The 24,887-nt window shown below is 44.2% G+C and overlaps 1 protein-coding gene across 2 annotated transcripts in view; it reads left to right on the top strand.

Moving 5' to 3' along the window:
* The window catches only part of LOC124137351 (cytoplasmic tRNA 2-thiolation protein 1-like), a 43,472-nt gene extending 28,320 nt beyond the window's left edge, over positions 1 to 15,152 (top strand). Inside the window, exons 4-15 of one of the 2 annotated variants that reach the window (XM_046503616.2) lie at positions 4,444 to 4,500; positions 5,533 to 5,590; positions 6,268 to 6,345; positions 6,694 to 6,735; positions 7,580 to 7,629; positions 8,103 to 8,167; positions 9,943 to 10,008; positions 11,169 to 11,227; positions 11,412 to 11,471; positions 11,758 to 11,845; positions 12,888 to 12,924; positions 13,317 to 15,152. In XM_046503616.2, coding sequence (XP_046359572.1) covers positions 4,444 to 4,500; positions 5,533 to 5,590; positions 6,268 to 6,345; positions 6,694 to 6,735; positions 7,580 to 7,629; positions 8,103 to 8,167; positions 9,943 to 10,008; positions 11,169 to 11,227; positions 11,412 to 11,471; positions 11,758 to 11,845; positions 12,888 to 12,924; positions 13,317 to 13,562 — 906 coding nt within the window. In that variant the 3' untranslated portion in view covers positions 13,563 to 15,152. The remainder of the gene's footprint in view (positions 1 to 4,443; positions 4,501 to 5,532; positions 5,591 to 6,267; positions 6,346 to 6,693; positions 6,736 to 7,579; positions 7,630 to 8,102; positions 8,168 to 9,942; positions 10,009 to 11,168; positions 11,228 to 11,411; positions 11,472 to 11,757; positions 11,846 to 12,887; positions 12,925 to 13,316) is intronic. The other variant, XM_046503617.2, reaches the window with a different exon arrangement.
* Positions 15,153 to 24,887: the final 9,735 nt, after the last annotated feature.

Raw genomic sequence — 24,887 nt, 5'->3', positions numbered from 1 at the left:
CTGTCTGTAGATGAGGGGGCCACAGGTTGGTGTACCTGATACTGTCTGTAGATGAGGGAGTCACAGGTCGGTGTACCTGATACTGTCTGTAGACAAGGGGGTCACAGGCTACAGGGATGACTCGCTGGAGGCACGTGTACCTGATACTGTCTGTAGATGAGGGGATCACAGGTTGGTGTACCTGATACTGTCTGTAGACAAGGGGGCCACAGGTTGGTGTACCTGATACTGTCTGTAGATGAGGGGGTCACAGGTTGGTGTACCTGATACTGTCTGTAGACGAGGGGGCCACAGGTTGGTGTACCTGATACTGTCTGTAGATGAGGGGGCCACAGGTTGGTGTACCTGATACTGTCTGTAGATGAGGGAGTCACAGGTCGGTGTACCTGATACTGTCTGTAGACAAGGGGGTCACAGGCTACAGGGATGACTCGCTGGAGGCACGTGTACCTGATACTGTCTGTAGATGAGGGAGTCACAGGTCGGTGTACCTGATACTGTCTGTAGACAAGGGGATCACAGGCTACAGGGATCACTCGCTGGAGGTACATGTACCTGATACTGTTTATAGATGAGGGTGTCACAGGTTGGTGTACCTGATACTGTCTGTAGACGAGGGGGCCACAGGTTGGTGTACCTGATACTGTCTGTAGACAAGGGGGTCACAGGCTTCAGGGATGACTCGCTGGAGGCACGTGTACCTGATACTGTCTGTAGATGAGGGAGTCACAGGTCGGTGTACCTGATACTGTCTGTAGACAAGGGGATCACAGGCTACAGGGATCACTCGCTGGAGGTACATGTACCTGATACTGTCTATAGATGAGGGTGTCACAGGTTGGTGTACCTGATACTGTCTATAGATGAGGGTGTCACAGGTTGGTGTACCTGATACTGTCTGTAGACGAGGGTGTCACAGGTTGGTGTACCTGATACTGTCTGTAGATGAGGGGATCACAGGCTACAGGGATGACTCGCTGGAGGTACATGTACCTGATACTGTCTGTAGATGAGGGGATCACAGGTTGGTGTACCTGATACTGTCTGTAGATGAGGGGATCACAGGTTGGTGTACTTGATACTGCCTGTAGATGAGGGGGTCACAGGTTGGTGTACCTGATACTGTCTGTAGACGAGGGGGCCACAGGTTGGTGTACCTGATACTGTCTGTAGACGAGGGGGCCACAGGTTGGTGTACCTGATACTGTCTGTAGATGAGGGGGCCACAGGTTGGTGTACCTGATACTGTCTGTAGATGAGGGAGTCACAGGTCGGTGTACCTGATACTGTCTATAGATGAGGGTGTCACAGGTTGGTGTACCTGATACTGTCTGTAGACGAGGGGGCCACAGGTTGGTGTACCTGATACTGTCTGTACACAAGGGGGTCACAGGCTACAGGGATGACTCGCTGGAGGCACGTGTACCTGATACTGTCTGTAGATGAGGGAGTCACAGGTCGGTGTACCTGATACTGTCTGTAGACAAGGGGATCACAGGCTACAGGGATCACTCGCTGGAGGTACATGTACCTGATACTGTCTATAGATGAGGGTGTCACAGGTTGGTGTACCTGATACTGTCTATAGATGAGGGTGTCACAGGTTGGTGTACCTGATACTGTCTGTAGACGAGGGGGCCACAGGTTGGTGTACCTGATACTGTCTGTAGACGAGGGGGCCACAGGTTGGTGTACCTGATACTGTCTGTAGACGAGGGGGCCACAGGTTGGTGTACCTGATACTGTCTGTAGATGAGGGTGTCACAGGTTGGTGTACCTGATATTGTCTGTAGACGAGGGGATCACAGGTTGGTGTACCTGATACTGTCTGTAGATGAGGGTGTCACAGGTTGGTGTACCTGATACTGTCTGTAGACGAGGGGGTCACAGGTTGGTGTACCTGATACTGTCTGTAGATGAGGGGGTCACAGGTTGGTGTACCTGATACTGTCTGTAGACGAGGGGGCCACAGGTTGGTGTACCTGATACTGTCTGTAGATGAGGGGGCCACAGGTTGGTGTACCTGATACTGTCTGTAGACGAGGGGGTCACAGGTTGGTGTACCTGATACTGTCTATAGATGAGGGTGTCACAGGTTGGTGTACCTGATACTGTCTGTAGACGAGGGGGCCACAGGTTGGTGTACCTGATACTGTCTGTAGACAAGGGGGTCACAGGCTACAGGGATGACTCGCTGGAGGCACATGTACCTGATACTGTCTGTAGATGAGGGAGTCACAGGTCGGTGTACCTGATACTGTCTGTAGACAAGGGGATCACAGGCTACAGGGATCACTCGCTGGAGGTACATGTACCTGATACTGTCTATAGATGAGGGTGTCACAGGTTGGTGTACCTGATACTGTCTATAGATGAGGGTGTCACAGGTTGGTGTACCTGATACTGTCTGTAGACGAGGGGGCCACAGGTTGGTGTACCTGATACTGTCTGTAGACGAGGGGGCCACAGGTTGGTGTACCTGATACTGTCTGTAGATGAGGGTATCACAGGTTGGTGTACCTGATACTGTCTGTAGATGAGGGGGTCACAGGTTGGTGTACCTGATACTGTCTGTAGACGAGGGGGCCACAGGTTGGTGTACCTGATACTGTCTGTAGATGAGGGTGTCACAGGTTGGTGTACCTGATACTGTCTGTAGACGAGGGGGTCACAGGTTGGTGTACCTGATACTGTCTGTAGATGAGGGTGTCACAGGTTGGTGTACTTGATACTGTCTGTAGATGAGGGTGCCACAGGTTGGTGTACCTGATACTGTCTGTAGATGAGGGGATCACAGGTTGGTGTACCTGATACTGTCTGTAGATGAGGGTGTCACAGGTTGGTGTACCTGATACTGTCTGTAGACGAGGGGGCCACAGGTTGGTGTACCTGATACTGTCTGTAGATGAGGGTGTCACAGGTTGGTGTACCTGATACTGTCTGTAGATGAGGGGATCACAGGTTGGTGTACCTGATACTGTCTGTAGATGAGGGGATCACAGGATGGTGTACCTGATACTGTCTGTAGACAAGGGGATCACAGGCTACAGGGATGACTCGCTGGAGGTACATGTACCTGATACTGTCTGTAGATGAGGGGATCACAGGTTGGTGTACCTGATACTGTCTGTAGATGAGGGGGTCACAGGTTGGTGTACCTGATACTGTCTGTAGACGAGGGGGCCACAGGTTGGTGTACCTGATACTGTCTGTAGATGAGGGGGCCACAGGTTGGTGTACCTGATACTGTCTGTAGATGAGGGAGTCACAGGTCGGTGTACCTGATACTGTCTATAGATGAGGGTGTCACAGGTTGGTGTACCTGATACTGTCTGTAGACGAGGGGGCCACAGGTTGGTGTACCTGATACTGTCTGTAGACAAGGGGGTCACAGGCTACAGGGATGACTCGCTGGAGGCACGTGTACCTGATACTGTCTGTAGATGAGGGAGTCACAGGTCGGTGTACCTGATACTGTCTGTAGACAAGGGGATCACAGGCTACAGGGATCACTCGCTGGAGGTACATGTACCTGATACTGTCTATAGATGAGGGTGTCACAGGTTGGTGTACCTGATACTGTCTATAGATGAGGGTGTCACAGGTTGGTGTACCTGATACTGTCTGTAGACGAGGGGGCCACAGGTTGGTGTACTTGATACTGCCTGTAGATGAGGGGGTCACAGGTTGGTGTACCTGATACTGTCTGTAGACGAGGGGGTCACAGGTTGGTGTACCTGATACTGTCTGTAGACGAGGGGGTCACAGGTTGGTGTACCTGATACTGTCTGTAGACGAGGGGGCCACAGGTTGGTGTACCTGATACTGTCTGTAGACGAGGGGGTCACAGGTTGGTGTACTTGATACTGCCTGTAGATGAGGGGGTCACAGGTTGGTGTACCTGATACTGTCTGTAGATGAGGGGGCCACAGGTTGGTGTACCTGATACTGTCTGTAGATGAGGGTATCACAGGTTGGTGTACCTGATACTGTCTGTAGACGAGGGGGTCACAGGTTGGTGTACCTGATACTGTCTGTAGATGAGGGTATCACAGGTTGGTGTACCTGATACTGTCTGTAGACGAGGGGGTCACAGGTTGGTGTACCTGATACTGTCTGTAGACGAGGGGATCACAGGTTGGTGTACCTGATACTGTCTGTAGATGAGGGGGCCACAGGTTGGTGTACCTGATACTGTCTGTAGATGAGGGTATCACAGGCTACAGGGATGACTCGCTGGAGGCACGTGTACCTGATACTGTCTGTAGATGAAGAAGTCACAGGCTGCAAGAATGATTCACTGGAGATGGGTCAACATAATTTAGAGGTGTTTTGCCTAGTTTGGAGTTGATGATTTACAGGTCTGCAATATTTGTAGCCTGAATATTGCATTTGTTAACAACATAGACTCTTTCACTCTACAGAATTCTCTTTTGTCTACAGACTGTCAAGAGGAACCAGCAGCAGTACGACCTGCCCCTCAAGATCGTCTCGTACGAGGTCAGTAGGTTTCAACCTGCATATGTTGCTGTAACGAATATCATTTTAGGGATAACACTTTCTTAGAAAAGTACAGATTCTAGTCCTTTTGGGGTTGAGTCCCATCCCGGATTCTGCCAGAGTGAGGCACCTAATCGCCAGCACACAACATCAACGATCTAACCGAATCAGCCACCGATGCTTAAATTTTTTTATGAAAGTCTGACAACTGGTAGTCTTTTTGGTTTTGTTTGGTTTGTTGTTTAACACCGCACTCTGCAATATTCCAGCTATATGAGGGCAGTCTGTAAATAATCAAGTCTGGACCAAACAATCTAGTAATTAATATCATGAGCATAGATCCACGCATTTGGGATCAATGACATGCATCCACCAAGGCAGAAAGCCTGACCACACGATCCTGTTAGTCACCTCTTACGACAAGCACAGTCGCCTTTTATGGCAAGCATGTGTTGCTGAAGACCTATTCTACCCTGGATCTTCACGGGTCTAGATAACTTACTTTGTGTACCCCTCTGACAAGTGTAAATTGGCATGGATCCAATGGCCAAAAGCTATGAAACACAATGCCATTTAGAAAGTGATCAAATGTAACAAATGTTACTTTTGGGATAACACTTTCTAAGCTAAGTACAGCATCTTGTACTTTTTGGGTTGAGTCCCATTCGAGATTGGAACAAACGCTTACATTTGACCACTTTCTACATGGCATTGTGTGTTCATGCACGTGTCTCTGATCATGTTAAGTTAAGCCTGAATGTTGCGAGCGGCGGGACTGGAACAGAAAGACATTGTTTTCAGCAGAGGTTTGGGAAGGGAAACGTAGGAAGCATGTTTGCGGCGGAGTCATTGTCTGTAGGAGATGAACATATGTGACCAAGGGGAGATAACTCTTTAGGGAGTAAAGGGGATCATTATGTGGCCTATGAACATTGTCATGAAATTGTTGATATGTCTGCCTGTGTTAGATACTGGATTAACATGGTAGTTTGTTGTGTAAAACTGATTATGTTATGGATATCTGATTTTCAGGAACTTTACGGGTGGACGATGGATGCAATTGTCAAACAGATCGGCCTCAAGAATAACTGTGAGATATTATTTGTTCTGCTTAACCCCAGGAGGGGATCTGGTGGTTTAGATACCACCGGGTCGGGAGCCTCACTGAACAATGTACACAAGGCAGCTTAACCTTTGTTGTATTTGATGTTCCTGACACTTTTAGAGGGTAAATGGCTGATACAAACTAAACAGCCAATATCTATGATGTGTATATTCAGTATTGAGTATGCATGTGAAACGGAATGTCGAGACATGAGAGTCTTTCTATAGTTTACTGAACAACATGACGTTAATATACCACGGTAAATATGAAGTCAGATTTGATAAGAGCATAAATACCACAGTAGTACAGTAATTAGATTACTCACACTGATTGCCTGGGGGTTGCAAAGTTTATCGCTAATGGAATCAGGGTGAGAACCCAAACACATGGCCTGCTTGTGGACCATTTTGCACGTGAACACGAGAAACCTAACTCTGCATACCATGTGAGTGAATACCACTAAAAATAAACTTATTTATATGTTACGATATTAGAGAACAGTAATAATATTTGCAGCATTTCACGTCATATACATTGTGTAGACTGAAGATGAGGCATGCTGATTTGCATATAATTGTCCTCTGTTGACTAAAAAGATGGACAGAAGTCACGAAGGTAACACGTCTTCTCCGGTTCCTATTCTACTGTTACTGTGGTTACAGGTACATTCTGTGGAGTGTTTCGGCGCCAGGCTTTGGACAGAGGAGCAATGATACTCAAGGTGGACAAGATTGTGACAGGTGAGAGAGTCGGCATGCAGGAAGTGGAATAATAGATCGGTTGTGTTGTTTCATGGTGTACTATCTGTATACGAATGATGTATTGATGTTAGTGGAGACTTGGAAGATGATGTATTGATGTTAGTGGAGACTTGGTGGATGATGTATTGATGTTAGTGGAGACTTGGTGGATGATGTATTGATGTTAGTGGAGACTTGGAAGATGATGTATTGATGTTAGTGGAGACTTGGAAGATGATGTATTGATGTTAGTGGAGACTTGGAAGATGATGTATTGAGACTTGGCAAGTGATGTAGAGATTTTAGTGGAGACGTTGCAGGTGGTTTATCTCAGTGTTTTTGTTTCAGGACACAACGCTGATGACATAGCAGAGACAGTGATTATGAATGGTGAGTTCCTCAGTATAAGTAGTATTACTGGTGTTCGGTGAAACCTCAGTATAAGTAGTATTATTGGTGTTCGGTGAGTCCTCAGTATAAGTAGTATTACTAGTGTTGGGTGAGTCCTCAGTTTAAGTAGTACATGTGTTCGGTGAGTCCTCAGTATAAGTAGTATTACTAATGTTCCGTGAGTCCTCAGTATAAGTAGTATTACTGGTGTTGGGTGAGTCCTCAGTTTAAGTAGTATTACTAGAGTTTGGTGAAACCTCAGTATAAGTAGTATTATTGGTGTTCGGTGAGTCCTCAGTATAAGTAGTATTACTGGTGTTGGGTGAGTCCTCAGTTTAAGTAGTACATGTGTTCGGTGAGTCCTCAGTATAAGTAGTATTACTAATGTTCCGTGAGTCCTCAGTATAAGTAGTATTACTGGTGTTGGGTGAGTCCTCAGTATAAGTAGTATTATTGGTGTTCGGTGAGTCCTCAGTATAAGTAGTATTACCAGTGTTCGGTGAGTCCTCAGTTTAAGTAGTACATGTGTTCGGTGAGTCCTCAGTATAAGTAGTATTACTAATGTTCCGTGAGTCCTCAGTATAAGTAGTATTACTGGTGTTGGGTGAGTCCTCAGTATAAGTAGTATTACTGGTGTTGGGTGAGTCCTCAGTATAAGTAGTATTACTGGTGTTGGGTGAGTCCTCAGTATAAGTAGTATTATTGGTGTTTGGTGAGCCTTCATTGTAGATAGTACTATGCTGACCTGTGAACTGTGACACACAATGAAGAGTTTTCATGTTTGTCTGCTCTTTCTCCCTGTGGTGTCAATCTCACATTCTCCTCACACGTTGTTTATTTTCAGTTTTACGTGGTGACATTGCAAGGTTGCGGAGATGTACAGCCATTACAACCGTGAGTCCTAGGGCTAGTACAGTGTTATCAATGTATTGTACCTTAGGAAAATGTCCCATGTAGAAAATGGGCCTTGAGGTGTGTGTGTGCGGGCGGTTATGCATGTGCATGTGTGTGTAATTGTTCCTCTAGTAGGACTTGCTGGAGTGTGCTATTCTCACTACAGAGTTGCGTCCCTTGGTCACATCAGACAGCTATGATTGTGGGTTTGAATCCCGATTCACCCAGATTAGGTTTCTTGGATTGTCAACACCATACCCGTGCTTGAGGGTTTCACCAAAGTGGTAAATGTCTGAAACCTGCATCACTTGGGGATTTCTTCCCACATTAAGCTGACACGCCATGACATAACTGGAATACTGTTAAAAGTGGCGCCAAACCCAACTCACTTTCTCCTCCAGGGCATGTTGGGACATCAGTGCGGTTCCCTTGGGACAGGTTGGAGTATGAATTTGTTCTCTGTGTCTTTTTAGGGAACGGATGGAGCTCTGCCCAGGTGTAAACCATTCAAATACACCTATGAGAAGGAGATTGTCATGTGAGTATCACTTCTCTTCTTCAATCCCAGTGATAACACTGACAGACTAACCTCCCTTTAAACATTGGACTTGTCACACAATGTTATTGCATTTCATGCAGATTGCATGATGCATCTGTAAACCTGGGACCTCGGGTAAATAACACATGACAAGAAGTCTGTGAAACAACGCTTGTGTTGCTGCATAGGGTCGCCATGACTTGGGTAGGCTCCATCTTCCTGAGGCAAGGGAGATAACTGACTGTAAAAGTCCCGTTTCCACCCTTGCCGAACTAGGCTGCAATTATGGAGTTATATTTTGGACTAATGAGTTTATGCATAGTCCAATCAATTAGTGTAACAAAATCAACATTCTGTTCATAAACAACACAGATGTCAAAGTGCAGATTTTGCCCAATTGCAGGATTTGCAAAGGATGTGTACCATCAACTCATAATCAACAGATATTTCCCAAATCTTTTCATGTGTATAATCAAGCTGCCCACATGATTTGATGCACTCTGCCAGATAAGTCCCGTTTTAAAAAAAATATATATCTTGATCTTGGTCTTGGCTGTGTGCCGCCATTTTGTTTTAAGCAAAGCAAGGGATATATGAGAGGTGGAATCTGATTGCCAAAAGGAGGGACATAACTCATAATAGGAACTGGTGGCGCTACGATCAAGCCCGAAATTGCAGCCCAGTACGGCAAGGGTGGAAACTGGACTTTAGAGTCTGTTAACTCCCTTGCCTTGGGAAGATTGGTAGGTTCAAGAGGAAACAGTCTCCTGGCCAACGCAACAAGTTATTGTTGAAAGGAACTGAAGTCAAACGTGCTGGCCTGTATGGTCATCAGTAGCTGGTCAGTGTCCAGAAGACCTGCCAGGGCCTGCTGGTCTGTATAGCCATCAGTAGCTGGTCAGTGTCCAGAAGATCTGCCTTTGGATAGTTTTGAATTTGTATAAAATTTATTTTTTGAGTTTCCATGGCAACGACTTTGATTTAGACTGAAAATGGCGGTAGTCCTCGTTTCCGGAGCAGATCTTGAAAACCGTACCATATTTCTTCACCAAACTTGGCACATAGATAGATCTAGTGGTGAACTGGTGCCTTTTGATAGTTTGGGATTTAAAAAAAATTTTTTTTTCGAGTTTCCATGGCAACAACTTTGATTTAGACTGAAAATGGCAGTAGTCCTCGTTTCCGGAGCAGATCTTGAAAACCGTACCATATTGTTTCACCAAACTTGGCACATAGATAGATCTAGGGGTGAACTGGTGCCTTTTGATAGTTTGGGATTTAAAAAAAAATTTTTTTTCGAGTTTCCATGGCAACGACTTTGATTTAGACTGAAAATGGCAGTAGTCCTCGTTTCCGGAGCAGATCTTGACAACCGTACCATTTTTCTTCACCATATTTTGCACATTGATAGGTCTAGTGGTGAACTGATGCCTTTGGATAGTTTTGGATATTTTTTTTAAAGTTATTTTTCGAGTTTCCATGGCAACAACTTTGATTTAGACTGAATATGGAGGTAGTCCTCGTTTCGGGAGCAGATCTTGAAAAACGTAGTATATTTCTTTACAAAAAGGCCCAGTGAACATAGTTCACAGGAGCTAATGCATTGCACACACCCGACATGTCATACTGGCGGGGGATGTGAGTATTTCATGCTTGTTGTATATATACTTCAGTGTGAAAAGTGACACTTAACACTTTGACGGAACTATTGTCACTTTGCCACTCGTGAAAATATTTGTTTTCTCGACTCATGGAATATCCTCTGTATATTACAGGTATGCCTACTTCAAGAAACTGGACTACTTCTCGACAGAGTGTATTTATTCTCCCAACGCCTACAGGTAGATAAGTCTCACAGAGTGTAGCTATCCCCCTCCAATTGTGATGTGTTGTCATTATGGGTAGAGATGTCCGTGATAGTGGTGGTGAACGTTTCTATTTCTGATCTAAGTCTGTGACAAGTTCAGTGAATTCTGACACACCATACACACCAACGTAATCAACTGTGATATTGTTGTCTGCGATGGCGTGCCAAAAGTAATAAGACTTTGTGCCAACGGTACTGAAGACAAATGTTGGTGAACATAATGTCAGGTTGGTGAATGTAATGTTGGTGAACACAATGTTGGTGAACATAATTTTGGGTTGGTGAACATTATTTTGGGTTGGTGAACGTAATGTTGGTGAATGTAATGTTGGTGAACACAAGTTTGGGTTGGTGAACGTAATGTTGGTGAACATAATTTTGGGTTGGTGAACGTAATGTTGGTGAAAATAATGTTGGTGAACGTAATGTTGGTGAACACAATGTTGGTGAACGTAATGCTGGGTTGGTGAACGTAATGCTGGGTTGGTGAACGTGAAGTTTGTGAACACAATGTTGGTGAATGTAATGTTGGGTTGGTGAATGTGATGTTGGTGAACGTAATGTTGGGTTGGTGAACGTGATGTTGGTGAATGTGATGTTGGTGAATTGAATGTTGGTGAACAGTGTTGGTGAACGTAATGCTGGGTTGGTGAACGTAATGCTGGGTTGGTGAACGTGAAGTTTGTGAACACAATGTTGGTGAACGTAATGTTGGGTTGGTGAATGTAATGTTGGTGAACGTGATGTTGGTGAATGTGATGTTGGTGAAAGTAATGTTGGTGAACGTAATGTTGGGTTGGTGAACGTAATGTTGGTGAACGTGATGTTGGTGAACGTAATGTTGGGTTGGTGAACGTGATGTTGGTGAATGAAATGTTTGGTCGGTGAATTGAATGTTGGTGAACGTAATGTTGGTGAACGTAATGTTGGGTTGGTGAACGTGATGTTGGTGAACGTAATGTTGGTGAACGTAATGTTGGGTTGGTGAACGTGATGTTGGTGAACGTAATGTTGGGTTGGTGAACGTGATGTTTGTGAATGTGATGTTGGTGAATGGAATGTTTGGTCGGTGAATTGAATGTTGGTGAACACAGTGTTGGTGAACGTAATGTTGGGTTGACTTTTTTGTTTCAGGGGATTTGCTCGAGCATATATTAAGGACATTGAGAAGATACGTCCCAGTGCTATCATAGGTCAGTGCAGTAGTGTTGGCTAGATAACTATGTGACTCCCTAGATAACTCTGTAACTGACTAGATGACAATATGACTCTAGATAACTGTGTGAGTCTCTAGATAACTATATGAGTCTCTAGATAACTATGTGACTCTCTGGATAACTATCTGACTGAGATAACCTCATTTTACTGTATTTTCAGACATCATCCATTCCGGCGAGAGTCTGTCAGTGAAGAAGGAGGTTAGAATGCCAGTACAGGGTGAGTGGTCTCCCCTTATTGTTCTCAGAAAAAAATTAACATGATCAGCTTGCCCTCCTCTGTGCAATTTGCTGACTCAGTAATGATGGTTAAAACATGGTCCTTACCCAGGGAAGAACAAAGTTAGTAAATAACGGTCTGTTTGAGTGAATCAACACAGGTGAGTTTATGGAGAGAATGCGGGACAACCCTATATACAAACTAGCGCACTGCTCGTGTTTCATCTGGGTGTCAGGTGTTGTGTGGTAGGTCCACCGTTATTGATGATGTCAGTCTTCTCCTGCAGGTCAGTGTTCGCGGTGCGGCTACATGTCTAGCAACCCTGTGTGTAAAGCCTGCGTCCTTCTGGAGGGACTGAATCGAGGACTGCCGCGGTAGGTGGACCTCTGCCTCTCTATGTCTGCCTCTCTCTCATGTCTGCTACACTAGGTGAATCTCTGCCTCTTTCTCATGCCTCCCTTTCTCACCTCTGCCTCTTTCTTATGACTTCCTCTCTCTCATGTGACCGCCTCCATGGTCAAAAGACGTTAAAAGATGGTACTTGTTGTTACCCTGTCTGGCGCTCGGCTTTATGGGGCTAAAACAAGGACTGGTCGGCTCGGAGTCAGTATACTGTGTCTGAGTGGGGTATTCATGTTAAACTGCGGCATGGTATCTCAGTGAGCTAGCACTATAAATCGGCATCAGTCCGGACTAGTACAAGCAGCCACACAAACACACACACGTACATGCACGTCGCTATATAAGTGCAATAATCTTGGACGCGACGTTAAACCCCATTTCACCTCACCTCCTCTCTCATGTCTGCCTCTCTCATATCTGGTTCCCTCTTATGACTTCCTCTCTCATGTCTGCCTCTCTCATATCTGGCTCTCTCTCATGTCTGCCTCGCTCATGTGTTCTGCTGTTTGTGACTGAAACAGGAAGTGCCAAGTCACAAAATACTATGTGATATCAACTTAATTACTGGTCTCCAGGTGTCTGCAATCCACTGTAGGAGATTGTTATATGTTGATATGAAAAAGAGTAGCTGTGATTTTGTTTTATTTAAATCTATAAGTTCAAAAGCTGAAACCAAGGGGCAGTTATCTAAAATTCCTGTTATTGTGTCTGCCTGTGATCCTAGAAAGTGATATCTTTTTACATGGTTACATAACAGTTTTTTATGTTATCAAATCTGTGATAGGTGTTTATGTAGTCTAAATGTATTTGTTATTAATGTAGGACTTGTTATAGTAATGACATGGCAGAAATACTGCTGATTTCGGATTTTGACTCACTCACTCACTGTGGTCATGGAAACATGGCAGTGAAGTCGAGCCAGGGAACTAGACACCTATAAACCTGTGGGAACCGTGTGTGTGTTGGTGACATGTTCTGTCTCCCACTAACACTGTGTACGTCTGCTTCCCCCAGACTCGGGATTGGCAAGGAGCACAAGGAGAGAAGGAAGGTAAGATGTCGTCATTAATGCAACATTAGGGTCAAAGGGAGACAACTCATGCAGTACAAGCTAAAAAATAATGCAGAAAATTCAATGGGATTGTGAAGGCCTGTACAGTGGAACCTGTTGATGTGTGCGGATGTCAGGGGATGTCGGGGGGTGTCGGGGACAGAAGATTGATACAGCTTGTCAATGGTTAATTATATGCAGCCACTAAGTTGAAACAGACATGGTTCTTGGTTCTGATGAAAAGTCCTGTTCTACGGACAGATTACTCTTGGATGATAAGATTGGAAGCGCATGTAACTTTCTTAGGTCTAAATGCTGTTAATAATGACATTTGCAAAGCTGAAACATTGTCTTTGTGGGCATGGTGTGATTAGACCTTACTTTGTCCTCAGCTGGCAGACAAGCTGGCTCGGGAAGAAGCTGAGAGTATTTCTCCCTCCATCCCGGGGTCTGGTGAGATGGATGTTGTCGCTGCAGGGAAGTCATGTGGAGGTGCTTGTAGCTGTCAGTCTGAAACTATTTGTGTGGACAGCACTACAGCAGACCTGAAGGTGTTGCCTGTCGCTGGTTGTGAAGATGAACTGAATAAGTTGCAGCTGGACAGAAGGAAGCCAACTGTTGCTGATATAGATTTCTGATGTCCTGGAGAAACTGTAACTATAAGATATCTGACAGCAACATCGACAAATGAACATACCTTTTGTGTCATTAGAGATAACCAGTGTTCCATGCTTGACATCAGGGCTGTGTCACCAATGTTACATGCTTGACATCAGAGCTGTGTCACCAGTGTTACATGCTTGACATCAGAGCTAGGTCACCAGTGTTACATGCTGACATCAGGGCTGTGTCACCAATGTTACATGCTTGACATCAGAGCTGGGTCACCAATGTAAGATGCTTGACATCAGGGCTGTGTCACCAGTGTTACATGCTTGACATCAGAGCTGGGTCACCAATGTTACATGCTTGACATCAGGGCTGTGTCACCAGTGTTCCATGCTTGACATCAGAGCTAGGTCACCAGTGTTACATGCTTGACATCAGAGCTGGGTCACCAATTTTACATGCTTGACATCAGAGCTGGGTCACCAGTGTTACATGCTTGACATCAGGGCTGGGTCACCAATGTTACATGCTTGACATCAGAGCTGGGTCACCAGTGTTCCATGCTTGACATCAGAGCTAGGTCACCAGTAGTACATGCTTGACATCAGAGCTGGGTCACCAGTGTTACATGCTTGACATCAGGGCTGGGTCACCAGTGTTACATGCTTGACATCAGAGCTGTGTCACCAGTGTTCAATGATTGACATCAGGGCTGGGTCACCAGTGTTCCATGCTTGACATCAGGGCTGTGTCACCAGTGTTACATGCTTGACATCAGAGCTGGGTCACCAGTGTTCCATGCTTGACATCAGAGCTAGGTCACCAGTAGTACATGCTTGACATCAGAGCTGGGTCACCAGTGTTACATGCTTGACATCAGGGCTGGGTCACCAGTGTTACATGCTTGACATCAGAGCTGTGTCACCAGTGTTCAATGATTGACATCAGGGCTGGGTCACCAGTGTTCCATGCTTGACATCAGGGCTGTGTCACCAGTGTTACATGCTTGACATCAGAGCTGGGTCACCAGTGTTCAATGATTGACATCAGGGCTGGGTCACCAGTGTTCCATGCTTGACATCGGGGCTGTGTCACCAGTGTTACATGATTGACATCAGGGCTGTGTCACCAGTGTTATATGCTTGACATCTCACTTCTGTAATTGGACATAGAACAAGAGCTAGAACTATCTGATGGATAAATAATCAAGTCTGGGCAAATGAAACAGTGATAGATATTATGAGCAATGACACAGGCTGTTGGGTAACCTGAAACGCAACAATCAAGTCAACTGCGACAAGCATAAGTTGGATGGGACCTTTCTTTAACCCGGTATCATGATGTCCATTCCTTCTCTTTGTTCACTGTAATATGTCATAATGGCCAAGCAGACAATACCCTGCCTGTTTCCAATGTACATCCCCAGAGTTCAAGATTAAAGTGTCAAAAGATCAGAAACAATTGTCCAGTAATTGTTCTTGTTGACGGAATTATGTGACCCTCAATGTGGAAGCAGTCGTAAGTGTTTAAGGTTTTTACATCTGTTGACATTTTGTGTTAGCATTGCCTGTCATGATAACATGTTTATTTGGATCTGGAGTAAAATTATTAGTGGTTTACATAAAGTGTTTGTGATTTTTGGGTGTTGCTATATTCTAGTCAATGCATGTGGTGGTGCTATACACTAGTCAGTGTATGTGGTGGTGCTATATCCCAGTCAGTGTATGTGGTGGTGCTATATTCTAGTCAGTGTATGTGGTGGTGCTATACACTAGAATGTGTATGTGGTGGTGCTATACCCCAGTCAGTGTATGTGGTGGTGCTATACACTAGTCAGTGTATGTGGTGGTGCTATATCCCAGTCAGTGTATGTGGTGGTGCTATACACTAGAATGTGTATGTGGTGGTGCTATACCCCAGTCAGTGTATGTGGTGGTGCTATACCCCAGTCAGTGTATGTGGTGGTGCTATACACTAGAATGTGTATGTGGTGGTGCTATACCCCAGTCAGTGTATGTGGTGGTGCTATACACTAGAATGTGTATGTGGTTGTGCTATACACCAGTCAGTGTTTGTGGTGGTGCTATACACTTGTCAGTGTATGTGGTGGTGCTATACACTAGAATGTGTATGTGGTGGTGCTATACACTAGAATGTGTATGTGGTTGTGCTATACACCAGTCAGTGTATGTGGTGGTGCTATACACTTGTCAGTGTATGTGGTGGTGCTATACACTAGAATGTGTATGTGGTGGTGCTATACACCAGTCAGTGTATGTGGTGGTGCTCTACACCAGTCAGTGTATGTGGACCTTTGTGTCGTTGACCTTGGGCACCCCATGCGTGGCCGAACATTGATTTTTTGTGACTTCAGAAACCTGTCGTAAAGTCTGCAAATCACAGACTGAGATGCATCGAACATATTGGTCCCCTCTTTCTGAACTGTACCAGTTTCAAGCATGCCACTAGCCTCCCAAGCCTCCCAAGTTACCCCTGACGATCCGGGGTAGAATAGGTCTTCATCAACCCATGCTAAGCTTATCGTCAGAGGCGACTAACGTGATCGGGTGGTCAGGCTCTCTGATTTGGTTGATGCATATCATCGTATCCCAATTGCGTGGATCGACACTCATGATGTCAATCACTGGATAGACTGGTCCAGAGTAGATTATTTACAGACCGCCGTCATATAGCTGAAATATTGCTAAGTGCTGCGTTAAACAAACACACAGAATTAACCATACCACATAAGAGATCCTGTTATACTTTGACAACATTTATGTAATAAAGCCACTTCAAATTCTTCTTCTAAACCTGATGTTTGCAGCATTCCATAAACGTGCATTCTGAAGGGCGATGTATTTCGCCGTCACTTGTTGATCATGTGTACATTCCATTAAATTCATGTTGGAATCCAAAGAAAATAGGAATAGCACATTATATCGACCTCGTTAAGTAATATCATTACCCATGGCCAGTTGTCTGTCAGTTCATTTGTTTCACCCCAGTAAGCTGTTCGACACACGTGGTCACAGAAACACGTGCTCCGTGTGATGTCACTGATGGGGCCACTGGTTATCAATTTCATACTAAACAGGGACAAGATACAATAATAGCTCTATTGTATACAGATACACACTGTTTAGAAAACAATGTCTCTGCCAAATCAGTTTTGCAGATAAAATGCATACAAGAAATGTGTTTTAATGGTATTGTTTGCAATGAATATGTGTTGGCGTGTCATGTCACATCACACCTGGCGCCACATGTGACAGATGTGAAAACAAGGTCAGATTGGATAGTTTACCAGTGGCTGAGGCATGTTTCGTCCATGTCGAGGATGGATTCCCTGACATCCAGGCTTACAGACCGGAATGTCCGAGTAACTCTCCATTCCTTAAATGGTTCCACCCACCACAAAACACCGTAATGTTAATAAATAAAAGTGACAAAATCCCTTTCCATAATCATAAAATGTGCACGATGCCGACTCTATCATAAGCAGGTGATTATGAATCACTATTGTAATGAGCTCAAAATACATTGAAAAAAAATAAATTAGAAAGTTCGTAGGAATGTGTGGCTAACTTCTCAATACATTCTATGATATATTTCCGTAAAGAGTTACTACGTTTGGGAATACTGGAAACAGAAAGTTTTAAAATACTTAAGCACCAAGGCAATGAAATTCATCCATGATGACACCAGTCACTTCAAAGTCAGGAATCATATCCAATCAAAACAACACGTAATGGTGGTTGGACATGTTTTGACAAATCAAAATGCTAGTTCTTAGCTCGTGATAGCACGTGATAGGCAAGCCAGGCTGGAAGGTGCTCGAACACCTTAAAAGGCCCCTCTCATGGCTAAGCGAAAAGTGCGGGCTTTGCGGGCTTCAGATGAGTGGAATCTGTCCATTCCGTGACTAAAAACTGCTCACGGAAATGAAAAAACCTGTTTTTTTTCAATTTTAAAATCGACACAAAGTTTTACGTACCAGTAAATACGAAATAACAAAACGACTCGAAAAGTACTAGTCTGGATTTGCTAGTTTGATCTCAGTGAACAATACAAAATGTTCTTTACAGGAGGTAATTTGTCGGCACTTTCAACATTCAAAAATAAAACTAAGTCCAAATTGACATAGCAGAAACAGACTATAGGCATTATGCAAATTAACCTGTAAAAAGTTCATCAAAACAACATGAAAAACAACAGATATGTTAATGTACACGATAATAATGACATGTTAGTTGTTTGGTGAAGGGAATATGTTATTTTTACTTTCTGATATTTGGACTTTGAGTCACTATCAAACAATACCACTCACAAATCACTAACCACTGACAAAGCACATGCTTAACTGAGAACACTGTCCTTAAGCTATGGCTGATGAGATTGCGAAATTGATCAAGAATGTTCATAAGTACTATACGAGAGAAAGAGACTTGGGTAAACCTCACATCAGAGTCGACAGGGTATTACACCGCACAAGTGTAGCCCTTGGATTGTCATACGGAAGGGTATATTCAGTTGTCAATAAACAAATAGAGCAGGTAGGGGTCGTCTCAAAACCTAAACGTGGTCGTAAACATAAACTGGACAGCTTTGATAAAGGTGTAATAAGACGGGATGTTTACAGTCTGTATGATCGGAAGATACTGCCGACATGCAAACGCATTAGAGAGGAAATTCAGGACACCATCAATCTGTCCAATACGACAATGATAGTTGCTCTTCACGAAATGGGGTTCCGCTACAAAGCCCGCGTTGATGATAGAGGCGTATTTCGTGAAAAGTATTCTATCCTCAGCATGAGATCCCAGTATCTCAGAGATTTGGAAACATATCGTTCTTTAGGCTTTCAAATAGTATACACCGATGAAACGTGGGTCAATAAGAACCGACTACATGTGGTTACCCACAGATGGCAGCAAGGAGCCAACGGTACCGTCTGGTAAAGGCAAACGTCTTATTGTTTTGCATGCTGGTACTCGTAACAAGGGTTTAATCACTGGCTGTGAACTTGTATTTAAAGCCAAGTCGAACACCGATGACTATCATAAGGAGATGAACGGTGAGGTGTTCCTAGAATGAATGGAACACCAACTGTTACCGCGCCTTGAACAGCCCAGTGTCATTGTCTTGGACAATGCAAGTTATCATAACTTGCGGGAGCCCGAATTCATCACTCCCACCATGAGCAGCCTGAAGGCACAAATGCAAGCGTACCTTACATCGTGCAATGTGCATTTCATGCCAAAAGAAACGAAGCAACAGCTTATGGAAAAAGTCAAAATGTACAAGAAACCTGTTGTGTACAAAACTAATGCCCTTGCTGCCCTACATGGACACGTCGTTTTGCGCACTCCAGTGCGACACTGCGAGCTCAATCCTATAGAGCTCATTTGGGGGAACTGCAAAGGCTTCATTGCAAAACACAACACAACCTTTAAGTTGTCAGATGCTAAAGATCTCGTCTATGAATCGTTTGCCCGAATCACTCCAGCAGTGTGGCAGGCCGATGAGGAACACGTTATCGGTATTGTAAATGCATACCGCCAGCGGGACGGCGTTGACGTGAGCCGTATACAACCCGTTGTCGTTCCTCTCGATGACACGGAAGATACTTCTTCAGCCTCAGACACATGAGTTCTGTGATCTCATGCTGTGGATGTTGTGTTGATGCAACTCCGAGTATTTTATTCCATCACAAAAATTCTTAATACTAACAACAGGCAGCATGGTTTTCTTACTGTAAGAAACTACTAATTCCTATACATAAAACACTTGTCACATTAAAATTCCACCCATGTAAACACGTATCTTTTAGTGTCATGCCTATGTCCTAATTTATAATAATAACAACAAATAAGCCTAAACATCATCATAAACTGTTGTATATCACATCGGGACCATAACGTCTTTGATACTCCATCACAATATTCGCTTTTCTGAACAATGAGACGACCCCCGAAAAAGACGGCACGTGTGTTTTATGCACCTGTTCTCACCTGTCGTCATAGGTCATGGACATTCACCTTGATCTACTTACACCTGGTTATGCCCTGTTTCACAATAGTCTGTTTTATTCACATTTGTACACACTTTTACGTGTAAAAACATTTTACGTGTAAAAACATTTGATACGCTATATTTGTGCCACGGCCAAAATAGTGCTAATTTAGTTGTTTGAATATTTACATATTTTGTATATTAACTGCATTTATTTAAGATCTGAGGTGAGCAGTAGTTTACTCAGGGCTAAAGTGCAGTAAAGTGTATGTGAGTATCAAACCTTGTATTGTATTAATTCAGCACATGAAAGTACATGAATGTCTAGGTAGGTCATTAGAAGCTTTGATCCTCGGAGCCATGGACAGTCATACATGACTCCCAATAGTGACACGGAGCGATGTATTGCAATCTATGTGTAATTATCAGACGTACATCTTTATCAGGTTAAGTTTTTTAAAGGCTCTTAGTCTAATACAGACCGTACAGTCATATGCGCAGTTAGTGCAAATCCACACTATCTGCGGGTCTATCTACGCCCTGTTTCAAAAGATGTTTCTTTTGATTTGTATTTCTATAACCGTTACTATATGTATACTACTCAAAGTTTGCCAAGGATCAAGTTTTGTGGCTATCAAAATATCATCCAACAAATAAAGATTGAAATATCCCGGCGCACAATGAATGGGCAACCCCTATAGGACCTCAATTTCATGATGAACGGACAGAGGCGTGCAGTCATGGGCACGTTCTCCACGAGGTGCTTGAAAATCTGTGCTAAGCGTTGCACATTATTGTCAGTGAGCACAACAGCATTTGCTACTAAGGATTGCAACAACTGAATTCATATATGCCTCCGAACGTCATAGTCAACCGAATAATTAGGCCGCTGGATAGGTATGCCTGAAACTGGGTCAACACAACGTCACGTTGCAAACGTCTTTGGTGTCAGCCAAAGTGTGATCAGCAGGGAATGGAATCGACTCCCGACGTTTGGATCAGCTACACAGTGACATCAAGGTGGTCGACAGCATTCCACCACTCAGAGGGAAGACGAGTGTCCCCCGATTGACTTCAACAACACGTCATCTCTTTGTGACTACCACCACTCTCAGAAATGACCTGCGGAATGTCAGTGGCTTTAACGCTTCTACTCAGAGAGTGCGTGATTGTCTCCCCAACTGACCCGACATCACAGGCAGACACGTTTTGATTGGACTGAAGATCACATCAGTTGGACAGACCAGGACTAGGCTCCAGTACTTTTCACTGATGAGTCGAGATACTGTCTAGACTTCATAGACCGTCGTGCCAGAATGTGGCTCAGACAGAAGACAAAGATTTCAGGATTCAGACGAAGCGACTATGACCGCTATGGAGGAGAACCAATCATGATTTGTGACCACACGGTGACAGGTGTGCGCTACACGGATGACGTTTAGGATTTGTAAGTAAGACCGTATGCTTTGCAATCAGACCAACTTGGTCATGGATGATAACGCACGACCTCACCGTGCCAGTGTTGTCCCCATGGGTTGGTCATCCCGGTCACGCTATCGAACACATGGGGAACAGCTTCAGATCACCCATATACGACGAACTGTCCTTCCGGCAACTCTACTGGAAATCGGCAATGCTCTTACTGAAGAGCTGAACAATCGTTCCTTGACACCATCCAGACATATATTGGGCGCATGATACGACGGTGCCAGGCTGTGATCGCATCACGTGGATCACACACGCGCTACTGGGACTTGTTTTTTTAAATAATAAATTTGTTTTCGTAATTTTTTTACGTTTCAGTTTTGGTCAAAAGACTTTGAGTGGTGATTTGATTATTGGTCACATGTGTTCTGTTTGCACTCTGTGGCACACGACAACGGACTTTTGTTCACTAAACTGCGCAATACTGTCTCTGTCTATTTCAGCCCATCACGCAACTTGATGTGTTGCCTTTTAAAGTGGTGATCCTTAGCAAATGTTTCGTAGTATACTAGCTTTCAACAGGTTATTCGAAATCCTATAATTTCCTGTTCATGTCCTGATACGAGTAGCATATCAACCACTTACCATCATCACCCATATTCGTTACTGACTTAGTAAGCATTTATGCACTGAATCTACATGTACTCATTGTGAAAATGATAAAATCGTGTTAAAATGTGTTAATCGGATTGGTGGAAGGGTAACAGGTTGCTGAGCCTCCAAGTGGAGAACTCGGTAGGATAGTTGAAGAATAAACTGGTGATAGTAGGAGTTTTTGGATGTGACCTTGATGCAGCAGTACATTGGCCCTCGGCAGCCGTCCCAAGGCAAGCCCGGTTATGTCCTGTTTAGTCAGTTGGTCAGGAAAGTTTTTTAACGTCCAGAGAAAATCAGGGAAGAAAGCATGACACGTTCTGGCAGGATGTGGATCTGGATGCGGGTGTAGATGCGGGTGTGGGAGTGGATGTGCGAGTGCATGTGGGTTGGGGTGTGGGTCTGGCTGTGGGTGTGGTTGTGGGAGTGGATATGGGACTGAATGTTGATGTGGGTGAGGATGTGGATGCGTGTGTAGATGTGGGTGTGGGAGTGGATGTGGGACTGAATGTGGATGCGGATGTAAATATGGGCCTGGGAGTGCATGTGGAAGGGGGTGTTGGTCTGGCTGTGGGTGTGGATGTGGGAGTGGATATGGGACTGAATGTTGATGTGGGTGAGGGTGTGGATATATATGTGGGTGTGAGAGTGTATGTAGGTGTGGATGTGAGAGTGGATGTAGATGTGGGTGTGGATGTGAGTGGATGTGGATGTGGGTATGGATGTGGCTGTAAGAGTGATACCGGGTGTGAATGTGGATGTGACAGTTGGTGTGAATGTGGGTGTGGATTTGTGTGTGAGAGTGGGTATGAGAGTGGGTGTGGAAGTGGGTGTAGGTGTGAGAGTAGGTATGAGAGCGGATGTGGATGTGGATGTGAGAGTGGGTTGAATGTGGATGTGGCAGTGGGTGTGAGAGTGGGTATGAGAGAGGATGTGGGTTTGGATGTGGGTGTGAGAGTAGGTATGAGAGCGGATGTGGATGTGAGAGTGGGTGTGGGTGTGACAGTGGGTATAAGAGCGGAAGAGGATGTGAGAGTCGGTGTGGAAGTGGGTATGAAAGTGGATGTGGATGTGAGAACGGGCGTGGATGTTGATGTGGGTGTGGTTGTGAATGTGGGTGTGGATGTGGATGCGAGAGTGGCTATGGATCTGGATGTGAGAGTGGGTATGGCTGTGGGAGTGGGTGTGGATGTGGATGCGAGAGTGTGTGTGGATGTGCATCTGGATGTGAGAGAGGGTATGGATGTTGTTTTGGATGTGGATTTGGGAGTGGGTGTGGATGTGGATCTGGATGTGAGAGTGGGTGTGGATGTGGGTTTGGATGTGGATGTTGGTGTGGATGTGGATATGGTTGTTAGAGTGGGCATGAATGTGGGTGTGGATTTGAGTGTGGATATGAGAGCGGATGTGGATGTGAGAGTGGATGTGGGTGTGGACATGGCATAATTTGTAATGATGTTGTTAATTCATGTCTTTTGACAATACAAATATCTTACTTGACTGTTGACTTCCTTGGTCCTGTTCTATTTTTAGGAACAAACAATGTTGGTTGGTAACGTTTCTTTTGCTCTCTAGTTTATGTTGTTGAAATAAACTATTTTTGTTTAATATATATGATTATATTGTGATTATTTTCCAAGCAATGGTAAATGATGCTTAATGGTCATTTCACATGACAGTGAACAACTATTATGGCCTAATGAAAAAGGAAGATTTGAAATGCTTTTATCATCCAAAACTGGCTCCCACAGGAGATATCGCTTGGATGAGATCAAGCGATATCTACACTGTAGATATCGCTGCAATGAAATTACATCACAATGCTTTGCAGACCATTGTGACATCACTTGTTACCATGACGTCACAATCAAATGACATCACTAATGGCTCTGCTACTGAAGCTGTTAGCAGTACTTTTTACACTGAAGACACTGCTAATTACTGTCTACAAATTGAAAAAGTTGGAAGAATGATGTTGGATGATAAATTAAATCTCACCCTCGTGTCTTTTGATATCAAATATATCAACACTGGTTGATAAAAGTGGCAAAAATTCTCGGCAAGCCTCGGAATTTTTCCACTTTTATCAACTCGTGTTTATATATTTGATATCAAAAGACACGAGGGTGAGATTCTCTATATTGATAAATGAGGGTTACAGGCATACTCTCTTTCATGGCCCTGTCTCGCAGTCAAAGATTACGTCTTTGCCCACAAAGTACTCTGTATTGATGAGGATGGCCATATTGCCGTCCAGACTTATTATTGCGGCTGAATTATCTTTTTCCAAGGAGATGGAGGTTTTTTCTTTAGCCAGAATTATGAACTAAGGTTTTTCTTTCCCTCACAAACCCGGGCTAACCTCAGGGCATAAATTTCAATATCATGTGGAACCAAGGTGGCGCGACATAAACATAAACAAAGCCAAGTATGTAAAGTAGGTCTGTCTCCGTCCGTTCCACTCAATCAATACATACGAGTACCTTATGACTGATCTTAAACTAACAGACACGTATCACCGCTACCGATTGCTGAGAAATCGTGGTCCTTTTTCCAGGTTAAATCAATACAATATTATACAACATGCTTGCATGGGGATCCCGGCAACGGTACGTTAGAATTATCTCCCAAAGTTATTATTGACGCATAATAATTGTAACTTTTATCATTTTATAGGATGGCGTTTGTAGAGCCATTCCGTATCAAAATGGGTGAACCTTTACCAAGCATCACAAGGGACGAGAGATTGAATCTTATGCTGAACATTAGGGTTCCAGACCGAACGGTCATATTTGATCTTTGGACGGACTCCGGGACAAGTGAAATGAGCAATGAGCAATCAGCAGTGGGTCGCCATGATCGAATCACAAGAGGTTTTTGTTTGTTTCTGACAGTTATTTGAAGTTTAAAGAAACCATTGAACCTCTAACCGGCTTCCCTCATGTCCTGTCTGTTCACCAGGGAAGGGAAGCGGAGCATGGTCTCTTCTCAGTTGTTGTTAAGCCGGGGTTTACAGTCTTTAGTAACACATTGTATTCTACTTCTAAACGAAATGCTGAACTTGTTAAAGCTACAGTTATCCAACTTCCTTGCAAATGGGTGTATGATGGACCCTTTAATGGTAATATTGACTGTGAGGAACTGGAAGAAGAATTGGCTCGGGTAGATTTTGAGTCAGACAATAGCATGGTTGTCTTGACCTTGACCTTGACCAGCAATAGGGCAGGGCAGCCAGTATCCATGGCACACATAACAAGAGC

The sequence above is a fragment of the Haliotis rufescens genome, unplaced genomic scaffold, assembly GCF_023055435.1.
Source record: "Haliotis rufescens isolate VD_foot unplaced genomic scaffold, xgHalRufe1.0.p SCAF_26, whole genome shotgun sequence".
NCBI classification, from domain to species: domain Eukaryota; kingdom Metazoa; phylum Mollusca; class Gastropoda; order Lepetellida; family Haliotidae; genus Haliotis; species Haliotis rufescens.
The sequence above is the reverse complement of the archived record's forward strand: the minus strand, read 5'-3'. Positions and strand labels throughout refer to the sequence as shown.